The sequence below is a fragment of the Euleptes europaea genome, chromosome 16 (genome assembly GCF_029931775.1).
Source record: "Euleptes europaea isolate rEulEur1 chromosome 16, rEulEur1.hap1, whole genome shotgun sequence".
NCBI classification, from domain to species: domain Eukaryota; kingdom Metazoa; phylum Chordata; class Lepidosauria; order Squamata; family Sphaerodactylidae; genus Euleptes; species Euleptes europaea.
In genome coordinates this window covers 56,714,799-56,736,146 of record NC_079327.1, presented here as the reverse complement: position 1 = coordinate 56,736,146, position 21,348 = coordinate 56,714,799, and the positions used below count along the sequence as shown (strand labels likewise).

Below are 21,348 nucleotides of genomic sequence, written 5' to 3'. Positions count from 1 at the left end.
TCAGCTTTTCCTCTCTCTCTCCAATTGCTGCCTCTTTTCTCTAGGGCTGGGACTGGCCAAGCTTACAAAGATTTCAAATTCTCTTCACCCACCTCTAAATTACTAAGCACCTTTCTGATCCACCTTCTCTCTCCCCCAGGAAAAAGTACATCTGTCACTGCAAAGGGAAAAAAACACACAAAACCCCCTTTTGCTCTTCTGTAACAAGTGAAGTAATAAACCAGCAGGAGTCAGAAGCCAGAGGAGAAAGCAGCCCGCAGTGTAATTTTCCTGTGAGTTTCTCACAGTTCTCCACTTGTTAAATAATAAACAAATCATTGCCTTTCTATACAATTTAGCAAAGAAGCATAATACTGAAGGATTTCTGTTCCAATATGAAAATATTTTTCTAAAACTTATTGCCAGAGTTTTTTTTTCATACACTGCACAAACCAGGAGTTGCTCTAAACCAGGGGTTCCCAACCATTTTTCACTTGTGTCCCCCTGGGCAGCCCATTTCCATAAATTGGACCCTTCATATTACCAAAATGTTTGTAATTAATATAGTTGCTGTTACTTCAAACTATAAATAAATAGCCCAATAATGGGATTAAAAATCAATGGAATAATAAGGTGACCAGTCAGCGTGTATACATTTACAGCTACAAACTCCAAATCTAATGCAGAAGCTGAATATGAAGAAAACGCACCCTCCACCAGAATGGAGGAGGGAAGGGCTACCAAGTGTCCAAAGATGCTCTGAAAAAAACACCGTGGCGGTATCAAAACAAGCCCAGCCCTGCTTCCTATTTGTCAGCAGTGCCAGGGGAGGAGTAGGACACCACACCTTTGCTGCCTCATTTCTCCCCCCCCACATTCCCCCCTACAAATAAACAAACAAGTCCCCAAGAAGTAGAGGGGAAAAAGAAGGTGTGCCGGCGTAGGCCAAGGGCTGGGCGGTGCCCGCAGTCCTCAGATGTGCGGGAGGTATTTAGCCCCTTTCGGAGCAGGCGACAAAGATTATGCTATCTACCAGGGTCAGAAGTCAGAGGCGTCGTCAAAGCAGGCAGGAGTCAACGGCCGGAAAGAGTAATCAGAGGCAGTAGCAGGAACACAGAGAAACTGCACGGTTGCTTCCGCAAAGTGAAAGCATGCCTGCACTGCCTTTATCAGTCAGTGCACTTCCAAGCTAGGCTTCATCCTGAAAAGACTCAGCACCAGTTCTCTGTCTGTTTAGCCTCTCCAAGCGAGCACTCCTCCTTTTACCCTGCAAAACCACACGCTGCCGAGTCCTGATATGCCTATCAGGTTCAGGTGAGCTTGGAGGGCTGCCATTCTCAGCTTCTGCTGCAGGGGTTGGGGGAAGAGTAGCTTCTGTCTGCCCTTGTTCCATCTCTCTGCCTAGCTGTGGTTCCTGCTGAGTTGTTTCAGGCTCCTGTGCTACTGACTGCAATGGAGGTACTGAAGGCCCAGAGGCAACCTGTTCCTCCACTTCAGCTTCAGAGTCCTCCGAGTCCTCACCTTCCAAGGCAGGGCCCATGATAGAAGGGGGAAATTCCACATCCTGGGTATTTTATGACTTGACAAAGCATGGCCCCCTTTGCTACCCCTGGGAACAGAAACTCACTCAAGGGAAGGCCCATTTCTGTTCTTTGGAACCGGCAACCCAATCCTTTTCCTCCAGCTAGCAAGAAGAGCACAGCCTCTCGACTATCCCCCCTCCCCCAGTATATAACCTGCACTGGGCTGCTTTTATTTTTTTAAAAACAGGGAAACGTTTCACAACACCCAGAATGCACCCCCAAGCCCAGAAAGGGGGGGTGGGGGCGGGGCCAGAGAAGCAGGAACCATCCCCAGCCACCTGGGCCAAGAGTCTGTTGCAGCTCCCGGGGAGTGACGGAGGAAGCAGAGCGTGGCCTTTTGGAGAGAAGGGCAGCAACGATGATTGGTGGCGGGACCAGGTGAGAACCTGAGGCAGCAGAGCGGCCGGCATGCAGATGTCTTACCTAAAGAAAGCCACACTGCGAACAGAGCACGCTTCTTGGCCAGTAGCAGCAGCAACGACAGCAGCAGCAACAGCAGGCTGTAGATCCGGCATGTGCGCTTGCTGCAGTCACAAAGCACCCCAACAGGCCCTTGGCAGGCTCGCACAGGCGCCCTTGCACCTCCACTCGCAGCCAGCCAACCAGGGCACCCGCAAATCTCCTCCTCAGAGCCCAAGGAGCAGTGCCAGCAGCAGGCTCCTCCACTCCACCCCTCGATGGGTACCAGGCGAAAGAAAGCTTACTTGGGCTCTCCCTTTGTCGCTCCTCCTTCGACACTGCCGCACGCCATCCCACAGCGCACCAGGACCTGCTGTAGTTGCCTCCTCTAACCCATTCTTCTACAGCATATGTGCCCTTTTCAGCCGTTACTCAATTTTTTTCACGTACCCCCTAAATGTCCTGGTATGTTCCCCTGGGGGGATGCGTACCCCTGGTTGGGAATCACTGCTCTAAACCATCGAGCCATCTGTTTCAACATGTTTATTTATCCCGTTTGTCTAGCTAAGTCATCATGGCTATTGCAATCCCCTTTGGCTCGGGGTCAGTTTTCTGCTGTGTTCTGCCTGCAGTGCTGTGACTCCAATAGAATTATAATGGGTGCAGTCAACATACCTAATGAAGCATGGAGTTTAAGTCAATCATCCCTATTTTCTCAGTTCAGGGAAGTTGTTTGCATCCAGAACATGACATGGTATTTCAGGAGACAAGTTGCAAAATGGGGAAGAGAATGAATTAAGGTAGACCTGTTGACTGAAGTAAGTATCAAAGTTCTCTGAGTCTCTCCAGTGCTAACAGCTCACTCTCCATGGAGACAAGTCCTCTGCCAAGGTGAGAGCTGCAGGCACGAGAAGCGAGTTTAGAAATCACTGGTGATTCAGTCGTTGTGGTTATTTGAGAAACAAATGTTCTAGAACCCTGTCACACAAGGGTAAGATTGCTGCCAACTCGCTGGACAACTCCCGCAGCCGCCCTCGTGGGGGCCCCTTCTATCAAAGCTTCCCTGCCCCAGCTCCCCAGCGAGTATTCCCAGTTTGCCGATGTGTTTGATGTGCGGGAATGCGACAAATTGCCCCCCCACCGGGAGACGGACTGTGCTATTGAAATAGTGGGGGATGGCAAATTATCCAAAGGGAAGGTCTACCCCATGAGTCCTAATGAAAAGGCAGTGTTGCGAGAATATTTGGACACCAATTTGGCGCGGGGCTTTATCCGCCCGTCAAAGGCACCATACTCGGCCCCCGCCTTCTTTGTCAAGAAAAAGATGGGAGACTTAAGACTGTGTATTGATTACCGTAGACTGAATGCTGTCACTCAGTCTAATGCATACCCCCTCCCTCTCATTCCAGACCTTCTCGCACAATTGAAGGAGGGCCGAATCTTCACCAAATTGGATTTGGTGGAGGCTTACCACCGTGTCCACATACGAGAAGGGGACGAACCAAAGACTGCCTTCTCAAGTTGTTTTGGAATGTTTGAGTATTTAGTGATGCCGTTCGGACTTTTGGGGGCTCCGAGTGTATTCATGCAATTGATTAATGAAGTACTTCATGATTTATTGTTCCGCGGGGTGGTGGTTTTCTTGGACGATATCCTCATTTATACGAAAACCATGAAGGAGCACGTACAACTGGTGCGCGAGGTGCTGCAGCGGCTGCGCGAGCACAAACTGTTTGCTAAGGTTTCTAAATGTGATTTCCATCAACCCTCCATCACTTTTCTGGGGTATGTGATTTCCCACCAAGGCTTAGAGATGGACCCCGAGAAGGTTCGGGCGGTAATGGAGTGGGACCCCCCCCCCCCACGCGCAGACATTTGCAGCAGTTTTTGGGCTTTGCTAACTTTTACCGAAACTACATCCCTAACTTTGCCCAGGTGGCGCTCCCTCTCACTTCGCTCCTGCGTACAAAAGGGAAAGGGGCGGGAGCCGCCTTGCCCTCTGCTAGGTTGCAATGGACTTCGGACTGCCAGCAGGCTTTCGATACGCTCAAGCGGCTTTTCTCGTCCGAACCCGTTCTCGCGCACCCTGATTGTGAAAAATCTTTTGTGGTCCAGGTCGATGCTTCTGACGTTGCCATGGGGGGGGGGGCCCTCTTGCAACGGGACGAGAACGGTCAGCTGAAACCTTGTGCCTATTTTTCTAAAAAGTTCTCCCAATCCGAAATCAACTGGGCCATTTGGGAGAAGGAAGCTGCAGCTGTTAAACATGCCCTTACCATTTGGAGGCATTTCCTGGAGGGGGCAGAGATCCCTTTTGAAGTTTGCAGCGATCACAAAAACCTGGAGGCCTTAAAAGGGGCTAGAAAGCTCACCGCGAAACAGATTCGTTGGGCACAGTTTTTTGCCAAATTCCGCTTTGTCCTGAAACATGTGCCAGGAAAGGACAATGCGTTAGCGGATGCTCTTTCTAGGCTCCCCCAATACCGCAATGACTTTGACCGACCGGTAGATTCCTTGTTTACCCCTGAACAGAGAGGGGAAGTCTCGGGACTTGCAGTAACCACTCGGTCCCAGTCCCACCGCCAGGATTTTCCTCCCCTCAAAGGAGTCCCGGAGGCTTTTCAACAGCGGCTCCGGGACGCTTCTCTGAGGGAGGCGGATCAGCAGGTTCTCCCCGCAAATCTTGACCGACAGGGCTCCTTTTGGTTGCAGGGGGGTAGGCTTTATGTCCCCGAAGTACTCCGAAAAGAAGTGCTGGGAATGGTCCACGGGGCCAAACTTGCGGGGCATTTTGGGTTTGTAAAGACTTTGCATTTATTGCGGCGTCAATTTTGGTGGCCAGGTATGAGAGCCGATGTGGAGTTATACGTGCGAAGCTGCCCCATTTGCGCCACTGCCAAAAAACGAATGGGAAAGCCTCCTGGACTCTTAAAGCCTCTGGAGACCCCGACCATGCCCTGGGAAGTAATCGCCATGGATTTTATCACTGATTTGCCCCCAAGTCGGGGGAAAACTGTACTGTGGGTGATAACAGACTTATTCTCCAAACAGGTTCACTTTGTTCCTTGTGCGGGGCTACCATCGGCCCAAAAGTTGGCTAACTTGTTTCTTAATCACGTGGTGAAGTATCATTCGATCCCGAGGAAGGTCCTCTCCGACAGAGGGGCCCAATTCGTTGCCAAATTCTGGAGGGCCTTCCTAAAAGTCATGGGGGTGGAGGAACAAGGACTCTCTTCAGCCTACCACCCCCAGACCGATGGTCAGACCGAACGTGTCAATGCTGTGGTAGAATGCTATCTAAGGTGTTATGTCAATTACCACCAGGACGACTGGGTAGACCTACTGCCTTTTGCTGAATATGCCTATAATAATGCCCCCCATTCCTCCACAGGTTTCAGTCCGTTTCATGTGGTTTATGGAAAAGACTTTGGGCCCTTTGGTTCTCCTACCATCACTCCTGAACTTGAAGGGGTGCAGGAGGTCCAGGATTGGGTACAGGTGGTGCAGACCACTTGGCCCTGGCTGCAGAAAAACCTGGAAAGGGCCAAGCGCAAGTACAAAGACCAGGCCGATAAACATCGGTCTCCGGGGTGGGAACTCAAGGTGGGAGGGCAGGTTTACCTTTCCACAAAGAACCTACGTTCACTTCGGCCTTGCAAAAAGCTTAGTGACAAGTATGTAGGTCCTTTTCCCATCACCCGAGTGATCAACGACGTCACGGTGGAGTTGGAACTCCCCAAGTCTCTTCGAGGGGTACATCCGGTGTTCCACATCAGCCTACTTAAACCGTACGTCGCTGCCCCTCACTTCCACCCCCTCCCTAAGTCCGAAATTCCTACGGTTGAGGGGGGGGGGGAATCGCATCTTGAAGTTTCTAAAGTATTGGACTCTAAGCTGAAAAAAGGAAAATTGTTCTATCTGATCCGCTAGAAGCACCTGGGGTCCGCCCATGACGAATGGGTGGCCGCTCCCCATGTAGCGGCTCCCCGCCTGGTTCGAGAGTTTCACTCTGCCTATCCTGACAAGCCTCGTCCACCCGGACTCGGGGGAGGGGGGCCTTAAGGGGGGCAGAATGTAAGGGTCTGTAAGCTTTTCCTTTGTGTGCTCCCCACCCCCTGGGCTCATAAAAGCAGTCCAGGCCTTTTGCCTTTCTTTGGTTCAGGCGCTGCGTCCAGCAGGCCCCAGGTTGGAATGTCTCTTCCCACCATCCTCCTCCCTTGCTCTCTCCGACTCCCTCCCACCAGCTATGGCCTTGGTGTGTAGATAGTAATAACGAGCTTCCTGAGATCTTTGATGTTCCTGTACCATGCACAATTATCTCGTAGATTCCCATAACATGCATTTGACATCTGCTTCCCTGTAGGGGTTATAATTCTGTCTTTGTGAAATTGCTAGCACTTGCAACTTTGCCATTGTAAGGCCTATACTAACCTGAAGCTTCCAATAAAGTTCCATGTTTCTGCATGACCGTCTGAGCAAGTGATTTTATGGAGTTTGCACAGGGAGGTTAGGAACCCTCACAACATCTTTCTTTCAGCACATTTCTTACCTTCTTACAAAGCCCTGACATGAAAGCTATGAAAGTAAATCCATACCTTTTGATTCACTTTAGTAGCGGCAACCGTCATGTTTTGCAGGTCCTGGATATTACAGTCACTGGAATTCATGCAACAGCTTGGGGGGATGCCATGGTTGGTGAAGTAAGTGCTGATGCTCCAGTTGGTGTAGCTCTGGATACCACAGCAACTCAGCTAAAAGAGCAAGAGGAGAATAGAGGAGGGAGAAAAACAGCAGTCACAAAAAGCAGAAAATGTCTTACGTGACTCACCCCAAGATACGCTAATGATGCACTGCAGAACAACAAATGGCAAACAAGACTATAAAAAGGAGAAAAAATCCAAACCTTTACTTTGGGAAATATTTGCATCATTGTAGCACCATCAATGTGCGCGGCATTTCACTGAGCACCAAAAAAGAAAAAGAAAAAAAGGGGGCTCCTTGCTATGAGGAGCTTGCAATCAAAAATTTGAGGATGTCAAAGACCATACAAGAAGGAAAAGAAGATGAATACAAGAAGAACAGGTACTGAGTTCAGCAGCACGGGCCCTCAATAACAACAGCTCTTATGCTCCTGATCTTTGCTGCAGGAGGAAGAGAACATGGGATATGACCGGCACCAAGCTATTCCCAGCATGTTCAGGATAAGTCATGCAGTAACGTAACTGAAAAATAAATACCTTTACCTTCACTTTGACTGATGTCGAAAAATACTGATATGAGAACACCACCAACTTCTTAGACAGTTTTCCCCCTCTACAATTTAGGGAATACTTATTATAATTTAATCTAAAGGTATATTGCTGTCATTTCAATCCAATAGAAAACAGTCACCTCACTGCATCTGCGAACATCAATGAATTTGCTCACTGTGAAAGTGGGTACTCTGGGCTTTGGATGAACCCAAGCAATTCTACCTTGTGTACACAGAGGAGTCTCCTTTGCTTAGCATGGAAGGGGAAAGAGCCCCATGTGCCAGTCTGAGCATCTGGAATGCTCAAGGCTCTGGATCACCCACTGCTGGTAAAAGCCAGAGTGGCATAGTGGTTAGAGATTCAGACTAGGAACAGGGAGGCCTGAATTCAAATCCCCACTTTGCCACGGAGCTCACTGTATGATCTTAGGTCAGCTACTATCTCTGAGACCTCACAAGATTGTTGTGAAAACATTTGGGGGAAGAGATGTGTATACTGCCTTGGGCACCTTGGAGGGTGGGATAAAAATTAAATCACTGAATACATTGATATATGAAGAAATCATAACTGGGTATTTAACAAAACTGTGCCTTTCACTTCTGTGCAGTTTCCTACAGACAAATGATTATCTTAACCAATAATTAGTTGCCCATGATGAGCAATGGTTAAGGCAACTGGACCTCAGATCTGTTAGGTCCTTTTCTACACATACGCCTGGTTTCCCCGGAGCAAGATCACAAGACGCAGCTTTGGGGTGGGTGCTGTCCTTCTACCCACCTCTCTGTGAATGTGACAGGCTTGGCTTCGCCGTATGCCACCCCTCTTCTTTTCCCTGGAGTTCTCTTCAGGTGGTTGGCAAGGTGAGGATGCTGTGGTTCCCCCCACCCCAACCCCCACCCCCTTTTCTTTTCCCTGGAGTTCTCTCATAACGTTACAATGTTACACTGATAAGAAAAGAACGTTCTTATATGAGGCACCTCTCCAAAATTAGTGGGGGAAGGGACTCCAAAGACATCCATGAAGTATAGTTTACAGTTGCACACAACCGCTACCATTACACCATTACAGCGTCCCAGGAAAAATACACCTTGTTTGTAGCATAATCTCAACACTATGGAATAACTTTATCGAAACATTGTATTAAAAAAATTATGGGAAAGCATTTTTGTTCTCTACCCGGTAAACAATGGGGGAGGGAAGGAGGTGCGGGAAGACGGGGCCTCTGTGACAGGGAAGGGGCGGGTCGGAGGGAAGGAAGGCTTGCCAGACGTTTGTTGTTAGAAACTGGAAGGGGGGCGGTGGCGAAAAGCTGCGAAGAGGGAAGTCCTCACTAACAGTGCAGCAAATGGATCTCACAGAAACATTAACTTCGCGGGATAACAGCAGTCACAAAAAGGGGGGCAAAAGAATGGATTATCTGAAGCTGCGCCAGAAACACCCTAAGCATGTGTGGAGGACCCAGCCAACCACGAAGACTTAAAGGGCCAGATTTGCAGGAAACAACTAGTGTGGAAAGAATTCTGGTAGGAAAGAGTGTACTAATGGTAACTAGGAAAATAGCTGAATAGAATTATTGGCCACAATCTTTCTGAATTCATTTTTGAATCATTGATAACACTCATATTGCAATCAAAGAATGAATCAGCCCAGCAGTCCTGAACTTACACTCTGTTGTACATCATCCACTGCATGGCTCTTCTCGTCAACTCCATCGTAATGCACGATGGCATCAGTGTATGTTCTAAGGAAGGTGTCCTTGATCTATGAGGGAAAATTAGACAATATGGTGAAGCTTTATCATGTCCATATGCAAAACAGACTTTTTAGTGCCTAAGTCCTCAGCACAGATTTGCCCCCTCCCCTCCAGGAAATGATAAAAAAGTAACTATATGAACTTAACCATGGCATAGGGGCAGACACCTTGACCTGGATGGCCCAGGCTAGCTTGATCTTGTCAGATCTCAGCAATTAATCAAGGTCAGCCCTGGTTAGTACTTGGATGGGAGACCACCAAGGAATACCAGGGTCATTATGCAGAGGAGGGCAACAGCTAACCACCTATGTTAGTCTCTTGCCTTGAAAACACTACTGGGCTGCCATATGTTGGCTGTGACTTGACGGCACTTTACACACACAAAGCGGCAAATGGAGAATGTGTGTTACTCCTGCCATTTCTTCTGAAGTGTACGGTTAGTGATGACAAAGTTATCACAGAACACTCAGTAGTCCTTTGTGTTGACATCTACTGCTTTGGGCTGTAAGTTAAATCTTCCATTCATTATGTTGAAAGAAGTGTCAAGACAACAGTAGGTGAAAAACAGAAGCAAAATATGGCAAAACCATAAAGAGACAAAAAGGAATGGACTGATGTTTCAGCTATTCTGAGGGCAGTTTCCTACTTCATCTCCCTGAATTAACTAGGTTTGCTGATTTGGACAATTAAGAGGTTGTTGTATAAAGAAGGACTAAGGCCATCATGCCCTGACCTGGATGGCCCAGGCTAGCCTGATCTGGTCAGATCTCAGAAGCTAAGCAGGGTCAGCCCTGGTTAATATTTGGATGGGAGACCACCAAGGAATACCAGGGTTGCTGTGCAGAGGAAGGCACTGGCAAACCACCTCTGTTAGCCTCTTGCCATGAAAACCCCAAAAAAGGGGTCGCCTAAGTCGGCTGCGACTTGACGGCACTTTACACACACACAAGGCCATCACACAGCATGGAAACACAGCATAGTCAAGGATGTGTATATCTCACAGTGCTACGCTAGCAAAGCACAAATGCCCAATATAGCATTAGGGGAGGGCTTTAAAAGCAAGACTGTTACCCTCAGAGAACAGCCAAGACTAAAAATGCACGGGCAATGTCTAGTGATCCTTTGAGAAGCTAGAGAAAGAGCTGAGTCAGATTTTCAGTGTCCTGCATTATTCTTTGCTCTTTACCAGACCAGACCAGAGTAAATTATGGAAAAACATGATCATCTGCATAACATGACAAGCATAGCAGTGTGATATAGTGCTTAGTGTTGAATTAGGACCAGGGAGACCCTGACTCCTACTCCACTACTCACCATATTTCTCCCTATGGGGCAAATAATACCTGGTGTAACTATTTGGCAGCAAAAGTGGGCGTTCCCAGCCTGACAGGGCCTTAGGAGGCCTCCTAGCTGGAGAGAGGAGGAATGCCCCAGGAATGCCCCCGTGGCTGCCACTTCTGTGCCTCTTGGGCACTGGCGCGGCTCTTGCGGTGGCACTCCTACGCCTTCCCCCTCCGACACCTGCTGCCACTGGCCTAACTCCACTTATGCCAGCACCCAGGCTTTTGCACCAACGTAAGTGCCTTTTGCACCGCCGCAAGGCCCTCTGGGCCTCCTAAGCACTTTCAGCTCCAAATCTCAGGAATGCACTGTTAGAATTAATGAGTCACGATTTACCATTTGATCTTGTGTTTGCTTTATTATGGTATGTTAAAATCCAAGTACTTACATAAGATACAAGCTTATCATGAACATGTTAATTGCTGCAAGACAATGTGTGAATGCTGTGTAGCACTAAATTTTAATGTTTGGACTATGAACATCGGGAAAATTGCTCTCATGTCATTTTAGACATATAAAATAGAATTTCAAATCAAGAAGATATAAAGATGGATTGGTTCATGGAAAGATGGGCTTCGTTTATAATGTCGTTGAACAGTAAGGTTATTAAGATTTGTTCTCTCTGTTCATGTCACATAATTCACATCAAGTTTATCATGTAAATATTCCAACTTCCCTCATAAGGTCTCCCAAACGCACTGCCGTGTGCCCTAATGAAGCTCCGGGTCTGGATTGAGTTCCAAGGGAACTTTGTAAGTTGTATAAAAATTGGTGGGGCTCCGGGTCTTGGCTACATTATTTACTGCTACAGTGCTTCGGGGGAAATCCCGGATGTATGGCGTGAAGCCATAATTGTCCCAATAGATAAAAAAGGATTGTTCCTATCATTTAAAAAAACAACAACTTTGTAATGAGTTAAAAATATAAATCCCACTGGCCACACTGTTGAGCACACCTGAAGTTGCCATTTGTACCCTGGTCTTTTTCAGTCAAATTTTTCACAGAATCATTTTCAACTACTCTTAGGGATACTGACCATATTATATTTGAAAGGAGCCAAGAAACACTTCCACTGCTGATTCAGATTGTTTTTTCATAATGGGGAGATGTCCCCTGAAGAGAGACCCCTGAAAAGGCTATGATGGCAGGGCGTCACGGGCCCTCTTCCAACCCCGGTACTTACCGGGACCCAGAGAGGCACAGCGGCCAAAGATGCCTCGAGCAGGCTGCAGCTGCGGGCAGGGAAGACAAGCACAGGCGGGGCCGACGCTCCCTCGCTCACGCAGCCATCCCTCCCGCCGGCGGGAGAATCTGGCCCGAAGCCCAGGGCGGCGGGCATCTGGCTCGGCCAGGCCAACCCTTAATGGTGCCTCCTCTCTCTCTAGGAGGAAGCCAGAGGAGAGAGGAAGCCGAAGGACCCCGGCATGGGAACGCTCGGGGAAGGAAGGAGAGGTTCGTGGCATGCCAGGAGGAAGGGGAGCTGGCGGAGCTGCGGCCGCCACCCAGGCAACCTGCCAGCCAGCTGACTGTCGGGCGGGCCAGGCCGGGGAGGGGCTTGAGAGGGCTCCCCATGAATGGGCTGGCTTGGGCTGCCGGAAGCCCGAGACCGGCATTCATGAGGTTGGGGGGAGGGGCCAGAGGGCAGGAGCCCTATAAAGGGGACATTGGAGTGGAGGCCGAGGAGGATATTGACACGGGTAGGGACAGTTCTTGGTAGCTCCTAACCCTGGCAGACTCAGGAGAATCCAGCTCAGACTCCCCTGCTGAGTGGTCTGAGGCTGAGGAAACTCCTCAGCCCCGGGTGTCAGTGGGAAAGGGGACGCTTGGGGGCGCTACAGCGGTCCCAAGAGTCCACAAAGTGGTGGAGAATGCGAGCACAAAAGGAGGGGTTCCCATGAAGAAACCCCTGCCTCAGTTTCCCACACCCCGGATTGGAGGGCAAGTTGACCTTTGTTATGGCCCCCACACTTAATACCAGCTGCCAGAGCTCCCACTGCTACAATGGACCCCACAGAAGCTGGTGCCGCCAGCTCCTTGAAGTTGGATCAATTTGGAAAATGGCTGGTGGAACAGCAGGGCCGGCTTATGCAGGACATGCTGCTCCAACAACAGGAGACACAACACTGCCTCATGAAAGAGATGTCAGTGCAACATCAAGAGGCGCAGGCAACGCTGACGTGAGACATGTATAATGCCTTAGAGGCGGGGGGAGGGCCATCCGGCGGGACAGGTCCAGAGGGGATGGCAGGATGAATGCCCCTTATTCCTCTGTCTAAATTAGGGCCTGACGACAAGGTGGACGGCTATCTTGACTCTTTTGAAAGAACAGCGGAGGCCTCTGGGTGGCCCAAGGACAGATTGGCCTTCATCATCGGACCCCAAGTGACGGGCCCTGCGCAGGCTGCGTTAAAGGCAATGTCTAAGGATGACAGTGCTAACTATGACCTCCTGAAAGTAGCAATCCTGGAGCATTACGCCATATCTGAGGAGACCTATCGACAACGCTTCTGAGGTATGCTGTGGAGAAAGGGGAAGCCGCCAAGAGCCTTCATGACCGCGCTCCGAGATGCAGCATACAGGTGGTTACAGCCTACCATGGCAGGAGAGAGAGTTATAAGCGACAAGATGATAATGGAGCAATTAGTGCAGGTGGTGCCTCCCCGGGCTAGGGACTGGTTACTATGTAACAATCCAAAGAGGAGGCAATAACCCTCTTGGAGAATGTGGCGGCCTTGGACGGCCGGGAACCTCCCAAAGATGGATCCAGAGGGGATAATCGAACAGGGGTGAGCCTCAGTACGCCACGAGAGGGGTGATGCCTCGCATCCCAGAGGGGGTTTCCCCCCGGCCTTGGGCCACCTTCCCAGGGCCATAGTGACCCTTACCGGTGGAAAGGCCCAAAGTCCCAGCAAAGGAAGACAGTGTAGCCGGGGAAGCAAAGGGGCGTGGCCCCTGCTACACCTGTGGCCAATGGGGGCACGGCAGATGAGAGTGCCCCCTTATGGAATGCGACCTAGGGTGGGAAGAGGTCATGCAGGTGGATTCGCGGGGGGGGGGACGCCCACCCCCAATGGTGACCACCGTTCTGGTCCAAGATCAAGAAATGCAAGTGCTGGTAGTTAGCGACTCCTCAATCTCCATGATACAGGACCATATCCTGCCAGAGGGTCTGCCAGTTCTCCGGGTAGCTACAGTGGCCTCTTTCCACCAACACGTGGAATGGTATCCGGTGGTGAACATCGGAATAGAATGGGAGGCCCACTACTACCGATGGGAGGTTGCCCGAGTCCCGGTGTTACCCTTCCCTGTCCTAATTGGAAGAGATGCGCCCTGTTTCTCAGCAATGGTACAAGCCCTCAATTGCCGGCGGGGAGAGATGATGTCTGGAGAAACTAACCTCAGCGAGGAGGAAGAAGACACTCAGCCGGGACCTTCCAGGCTTCCGGAAGCAGCCGAGGACACCCCAGCGATGTTGGAACAAGCATGGGAGTGGGCAGAAGATCCCGCCTTCCAGCAGGCCCAGGCCCCTACGCTGCATGCTCTGCGAGAGATGGTGGCCATGAGTGAGGGTCGGATCCAGGACGGGAGATGGGCGGGAGATGGCACTTCAATGGGGTATATGGTACCGGGTGGTGAAGGAGGCCGGGCAGGAGGTATATCAGTTGTTGGTGCCCCAAGGCTATCAAGAGGAGCTCCTCCACTTGAGCCATGATCATTCCTGCGTGGGCTCTCAGGGGGTAAAGAACACCCTGAAGAGGTTGTTAGCCAGGTTCTTTTGGCCTCCAAGGAAGTGAAAGCCTTCAGCCGGTCTTGTCCCTTGTGTCAAAAGTGGACCCGGCAAGCGCCCCCTGGGTCCCGCTGCATCCGTTACCCATTATCCATACTCCCTTCGAATGTATCGCCATGGACTTTGTGGGCCCACTAGCTCGCACCCGAGGGGGGTCCAGTATATCCTAGTAATAATTGATTACACCATCCGCTTCCCAGAGGCCATTCCCCTCCGAACTATGCAAGCACCAGGGGTGTGCCGGGCCTTGGTAAATCTATTTGTGCTAGTAGGGTTGCCCAAAGAGCTCCTGACGGACAGGAAATTAGTGAGTGATAAGCCTCAGCAGTGAGACCTGTATTTAGACCCGGTATTGTTTGCAGTACGGGAGACCCCACAAGCATCCACCGGTTTCCCCCCCCCCCTTTGAGTTGTTGTATGGGCGCAACCCCCGGGGAATTCTGGGGGTGGTGGAGGGTCAGTGGACCAGACAAAAAAACCCTCCGAGGCGAGTCGGGAAGCCCCGGAGTACATGAGATAGCTGCAGGAGAGACTTAGGCTGGCTCGGGAGATGGCCGCTCAGAATCTGCAGGAGGCCCAGCAGGCCTAGAAAGCCTATTATGACAGAACGGCCAAGGCCCACGAGATTCAGCTGGGCAGTCAGGTCCTGGTACAAAGTCAGGTCTTTGGCCCAGGCGGGGGGGGGGGGGTGCCCTGGCATGGCCCATTCGAGGTAACCAAAGTGTTGGGGCCTTGTACCTATGAAGTACAGTGCGGCCCACAGCGATGGCTTTGGAAGCAGGTCCACCTTAATGGCCTGAAAGAGTGAGTGTTCCAGGGAGAGGGGCGAGACCGGTGCAACCTGGGAGAGGAGCCTTTGGAGTTGCCAGAAGAGGAGATACCCTGGGACCTGGAATCGGCTGGGGGGTTGACACCTCAGATAGATAAAGACCTTACAGACGATCAGAAAGCACAGGTAGGGGAAATAATCCAACGGCAGGCCGCAGTCTTTTCCCTTAGCCCTGGGCATAACCCGGGGGGTGGAACACGAGGTCAGGACTCCCCAAGGGAAGGTGGCCCGAGCCCCCTGGACGCCTATTCCCGGGAAGTGGTGGGACGCCATGGAGGGGGAGGTGGCCAAGATGCTGAAAATGGGGGTCATCAAACCATCACAAAGCGCCTGGCGCAGTCCAATTGTGCTGGTTCCAAAATCTGACGGCAGCGTCTGCTTCTGCGTGGATTATCACGGAATTAATAAACTGGCATAATTCGATGCCTACCCCATGCCCCAAGCAGAAATCCTTATCTATCAGCTGAGCACCGCCCAGTATGTGTCGGCGCTGGACCTGACGAAGGGGTATTGGCAGGTCCCGATGTGGACCATGGATCAGGAGAAGACTGCCTTTGCCACCCCTTCGGGCCTATACCAATTCAAGGTCATGCCGTTCGGTTTGCATGGGGCAGCAGCCACCTTCCAGCGCCTGGTGGATAGAATACTGTCCCACTGTCACCAATACGCCTTGGCGTATATTGACGATATCGTGATCTTCAGTCCCTCATGGGAGTTACACCTGCAACACCTGGAAACAGTGCTCAAGGGCTGGTTTAAAGATCAATCCATCCAAGAGCCACATTGGGTTCAGGGAGCTCCGTTACCTCGGATATGTGGTGGGGAAGGGCCAGCTGAAACCGTTGCCGGAGAAAGTGGCATCTTTGGAGGCAATTCCCCCGCCTCATACGAAACGGCAACTTCGACGATTCCTGGGCATTGTGGGATATTCATCACCCACTATGCCAGCCGCGTGGCCCCGCTGACCGACAGCCTCCAGAAGTCCCAACCTCAAAGGATCCGATGGACTGGGCTACGGACACGGGCTTTCCAGGACTTGCGAGCTGCTCTCTCTCAGCCCTGTGCTCAAGAACCCCGACTTTGGACGACCATTCCTGGTCCATACCGATGCCTCTGCAACAGGGCTGGGAGCTGTCCTGATGCAGGTGCATGACAGTCAGGAACATCCGGACTTATACCTAAGTTGAAAGTTGCAACCGGCCGAATGTAGCTATGCTACGGTGGAGAAGGAGGCTCTTGCCATTTGGTGGGCTGTGGGCACCCTGCAATATTATCTCACAGACAATCAATTTGTGCTGATCACAGACCATGCCCCATTGCAGTGGTTAAGCCAGATGAAGGATCACAATGCAAGAGCGCTCTGATGGTATGGGTCCTCTAAAGGGGGGGTTGTGTCCCGCGACAGGCCCAGGACGGGGTGTCACGGGCCCTCTTCTGACCCTGGTACTTACCAGGACCCAGAGAGGCGTGGTGGCCAAAGATGCCTCGAGCAGGCTGCAGCTGTGGGCAGGGAAGACAAGCACAGGCGAGGCCGATGCTCCCTTGCTCACGCAGCCGTCCCTCCCGCCGGGGGAAGGGAGAATCGGGCCCGAAGCCTGGGGCAGCGGGCGTCTGGCTCAGCCAGCCCAGCCCTTAATTGTGCCTCCTCTCTACAGGAGGAAGCCAGAGGAGAGAGGAAGCCGAAGGCCCCGGCCCGGGAACGCCCAGGGAAGGAAGGAGAGGCTTGCAGCACGCCAAGAGGAAGGGGAGCCGGCGGAGCTGTGGCCACCACCCAGGCAACCCGCCAGCCAGCTGACTGTCGGGTGGGCCAGGCCGGGGAAGAGCTTGAGAGGGCTCCCAACGAATGGGCTGGCTCGGGCTGCCGGAAGCCCGGGACCGGCATTCATGAGGTTGGGGGGAGGGTCCAGAGGGCAAGAACCCTATAAAGGGGGCATTGGAGTGGAGGCCGAGGAGGATATTGCCATGGGTAGGGCCAGCTTTTGGTAGTCCCTAACCCTGGCAGACTCAGGAGGAGAATCCAGCTCAGACTCCCCTGCTTGGTCTGAGGCTGAGGAAACTCCCCAGCCCTAGGTGTCAGTGGGAAAGGGGACGCTTGGGGGCGCTACAGAGATCCCAGGAGTCCACAAATGGTGTGGCCGCAGAGTGTTGGGGAAGGGAAGAAAATCACCCCTCCTCCCTCTTGTGGAGGCAGAAAGGGTGGTCGGATACAGCCCATTGTATCTCACTAATCCAATTTTGACTATCTCGTAATCTTTCTAACTTTGTTGTTGCTTCTTAACATGGGAAATAAGCAAGATTTAAAGGCAGCAAAACAAGTAATTTTAATTTGGCTTTCCATTCTTGGAAATCCTCTCTGCATTATATAATCAAATGCTTGTCTGACTGAAGTAACAGCACTTCTGTAAAAAAGGTAAACTATTTTGGGTTCCTCAGCATATGCAATGGGGCTCTTACATGATAAGCATATAAATAAATCTAGTTTGAAAGTAAATACTTAATAGCAAAAGCCTATGTTTTTAACTAAATCCTTTCATTTGGAATCACAGCAAATCTTTTTTTAAACTGCACATCTTGCTGCCAAGTAAAACAGCTGCATCACATGGAATGTGTATAGGACCACTGAACTTGGCAATCCAGAAATAGTACCACTACACAAAAGGCTGCTCAGTGATGTGCTTCCATCTTTAGCCACAAGTCATTGATACTCACCTCATGGCGAAACACAAAGCCTGAAATACCAGCCACCAGCTCAGCCAGGAAAACCAGGGACAAGAACATAGCATACTGAAACCCAAGAGAAAAAGTAGGGAAGTCAACATATATGGAAGAGGTTACTGGCACTACAGATGCCTTTCCCTTTTAAAAAGACATTTCTGACTCAACCTCTGCAAAACAGGCACACAGTTTTAAATGCCCAGGGCACTCACCACCTACCAGAGCACAACGCACACAAAACTGCAAGACGGTCACAGTAACTGTCTTTGAGGATGCCATGAAATACAGGGTGTAATAAGATACATGGAATGTTATTACATGTACCAAAATTACAAAAGCCGAACAAAAAATTATTAGGGCACTTCCCCCTTTCTCCAACCCTGAAGTGACATAGTACAAATCAAGAGGAAAGGGGATGAGAACGAACCCTCAACAAATGCTGAGAAAACAGTTTGCTACAATGGCAATGTTTCAGGTATGGAATCCTTCAGCGACACCTATTAAAGCAATGCTGAAACAAATAATTCAGACAGAGAAACCTTTAATTGTGTGCCATACCCTAATGTTACACGTGCATGTCTGAAACCAAATTAACATCTACTTAACTTCAACAAAGGAAAAAAAACACCCTGATTATACCAATTTCAGTACTCTACTCACCAGTTATTCCGACATACTCACCAGTTTCAGCATCCATGGGCTCCCACGGCAAGTGGCAAAACATCCAAACAACCCAAAGACAATGATCGTGGTGCCTGTCCCAATGAGGACATAGGGGGCATTAGTGGAGTTTTCAGCAATGAGAGAAATATATGTGCCTAAAGTCAGCTTCCCCCAGACACCAACAGCAAGAAGAATAACTCCAGTTATCTGAAAAATAAGACGCAGAAAAGTCTTGGTCAGAGCTTACGGGAATCAATACAAGGTGAGAGTGAACACATGGGTCATTTATGCAGGGGAAATTTTCTCTGGGTTTGCCGCTCAGCAAATGCACATTCTTCTGATCCAAATTCTCAAGATTGCTATTCATGGGAGCTTTTTGCCCCAATGAAATTCCAGTAGTACCTTGTGATCAATTATGCATCCCCTGAGAGGGCCTTTAATTTAGAAAGCTCCTCTCGCCAGAGGCAGACCACAATTAGCTGGGCTCTTGCCCTGTGGCTCTTAGCCTGGGGATCAGGCCTGGGGGCTTTGTAAGCAGCTGACAAGTTTATACATTTTATATGTGTTGAGTGTTTTTGCTTCTCAAGCAAGGAGTCTTGAGTGACAGTTTGTCAGGGGAGCTATCAGGGAAGTGCAGGAAAGAAACTGAACCACTTCAGCAATAGATCACAGCAGTGTGGCTAGTGAGGAAGCTGAGGCAGTAACGTACAATGTCTGTGGCATGTTTATACTCTTACCTGAGGGTCACAATTATTACATTTGCAGCAAATATAAGTTGGTAGCCCTGCTGGAGGAGAAGATACAGGGACTTGAGGCACACTTGTCCACACTCCATTTTATAAAGGAAGGTGAAGGCATGGATAGAACACATGAAGCACTCTTTAAAGGTTATCTCAACAAATGGAGGTGCAATCAACACAGGAGGAAGGTGAATGTAAGAATGTGACCCACAGGAGCAGGAAAATCAGGACTCTTTCTGATCTTCTGTTGCTCAGCAATCGGTTCCAGGATCTCCCCATAGATATTGATTCTGTACTGGAACAAGGTCTACCCCTCCCCCAGCTTCCCCAAAGCTTGAAAGTAATTTCTCAGGCTCTTGTGAATGAGAGGACTCGAGATTCTGCTCCCCAATATAGGGAAAGGAGTGTTTTGGTAATTGGGGATTCCCTGCTTAGAGGGATAGAGTCTAAAGTGTGCTGACTGGACTTCTCATCTCAAGAGGTATGCTGTCTACCAGGTGCACACATCAAGGATGTGACAGAAAGGGTAGAAAGACACATCAAGCCCACAGATTGTTATCCTTTCTTGCTCATCTATGTGGGAACAAATAATATTGCCTAGAACAGCCCAGAACATATTAAAAGAGACTATGAGGCTCTGGGTAAGAAGGTGAAGGACCTGGGGGCACAGGTTGTATTTTTGTTAGCCTGACGAAGGTCGTGGCTTTGGAAGGGAAAGAATACTACAAATTAATGACTGGATGCTTAGATGGTGTCGTCAAGAAAGGTTTGGATTTTTGGAGCATGGCTTACACTTTCAAGATGAAGCTTTTCTATCGGGAAATGGTTTGCACGAGGGTAGGAAAAAATGTGTTTGGTGAGAGCCTTGCAAACCTGATAAGGAGGGCTTTAAATTAAATCGTATGAAGGAGCGAGACAAAAACTTAAAGCCTAGTATGATTACAATACCTGAAGATGACAACAATAAAGATTTTTGGGGAGTGGCGAGGAAACAAACTTGCAGGTAAGAACAGAAATTAAATCCTTTGGGCACATAAACCATAGATTCCGATGTCTGTACACTAATGTGCAGAGTATGGGAAACAAGCAGGAGGAACTCAAAGCCGTAAAATAGGAAGGAGATTTTGAGCTAATAGGCATTACTGTAACTTGGTGGGATGTCACTCACGATTGGAAAATTAGGATTCAGGGGTACAACTTGTTTAAAAAGGATAGACAGATGGGTGGGAGTTTCTTATAAACGAAATACTGAAGGTGCCATTACAAACCATTCCTATGAGAAGGAAAAATGGGAGGAGCCTAAAGAGGCCAGGGTGGCTTCATAAACAGCTTTTTAAAGATTTGAGAAATAAAGAAGACTCATTAAGGAAGTGGAAAGAGGGCCTTATAACCAAGGGTGAATATAAACTAATAACTAGTGATTATAGGGCGAGTGTTAGGAGAGCTAAAGCACAGTATGAGCTTAGGCTAGTGAGAGATGCTAAACACAACAAGAAAGGGTTCTTTTCCTATATTCAGAGTAAGAAAAAGAACAAGGTCATGATAAGCCCATTGTGGGGACCAGAAAGTGAAATTGTAACAGGAGATGAAGAGAGGGCAGAACTGCTCTATTCCTAATTTTCCTCAATCTTCTCTTGCGAGGGAAGCGGTACTCAACATGGCATAAACATGATGACGGAAGGGAGCTGCAGCCAAGGATTGGCATTGGGGTAGTGCATAAACACCTAGTTTCTTTAAATGAAACAAAGTCCTCAAGGCCAGATGACTTGCATCCAAGGGTACTTAAAGAACTTGAAGATGTAATTTCTGAGTCTCTGTCCATTATTTTTGAGAAGTCTTGGAGAACAGGTGAGGTGCCAGAAGATTGGAGGCAGGCAAATGTTGTCCCCATCTTTAAGACGGGGGAAAAGGAGCATCTGGGTAACTGCCGACCCATCAGCTTGACCTGGAAGTTTTTGAACAAATCATCAGTCAGTCCTTGAGCATTTAGAAAGGATGGATCTGATTACTAAGAGCCAGCACAGGTTTCTCAAGAACAAGTCATGTCAGACTAATCTTATCTCCTTTTTTGAGAAAGTTACTACCTTGCTGGATCAAGGGAATGCTGTAGACATAGTTCATCTTGATTTCAGTAAGACTTTTGATAAGGTTCCACATAATATTCTTGTTGACAAATTGGGAAAATGTGATTTAGATCCTGTTACTGTTAGGTGGATCTGTAACTGGTTGACAGATCACACCCAAAGAGCGCTTGTTAATGGTTCCTCATCCACTTGGAGACTAGTGGAGTGCCTCAGGGATCAGTCC

At 49.5% G+C, this 21,348-nt stretch overlaps 1 protein-coding gene across 1 annotated transcript in view; it reads right to left on the bottom strand.

Annotated features, from left to right (window-relative positions):
- Positions 1 to 21,348, bottom strand: part of TSPAN7 (tetraspanin 7) — a 161,142-nt gene that overhangs the window by 25,545 nt on the left and 114,249 nt on the right. The window contains exons 2-5 of the mRNA XM_056861744.1: positions 18,320 to 18,508; positions 17,633 to 17,707; positions 8,879 to 8,974; positions 6,557 to 6,712 (exon numbers count right to left, since the gene is read on the bottom strand). Coding sequence (XP_056717722.1) covers positions 6,557 to 6,712; positions 8,879 to 8,974; positions 17,633 to 17,707; positions 18,320 to 18,508 — 516 coding nt within the window. The remainder of the gene's footprint in view (positions 1 to 6,556; positions 6,713 to 8,878; positions 8,975 to 17,632; positions 17,708 to 18,319; positions 18,509 to 21,348) is intronic.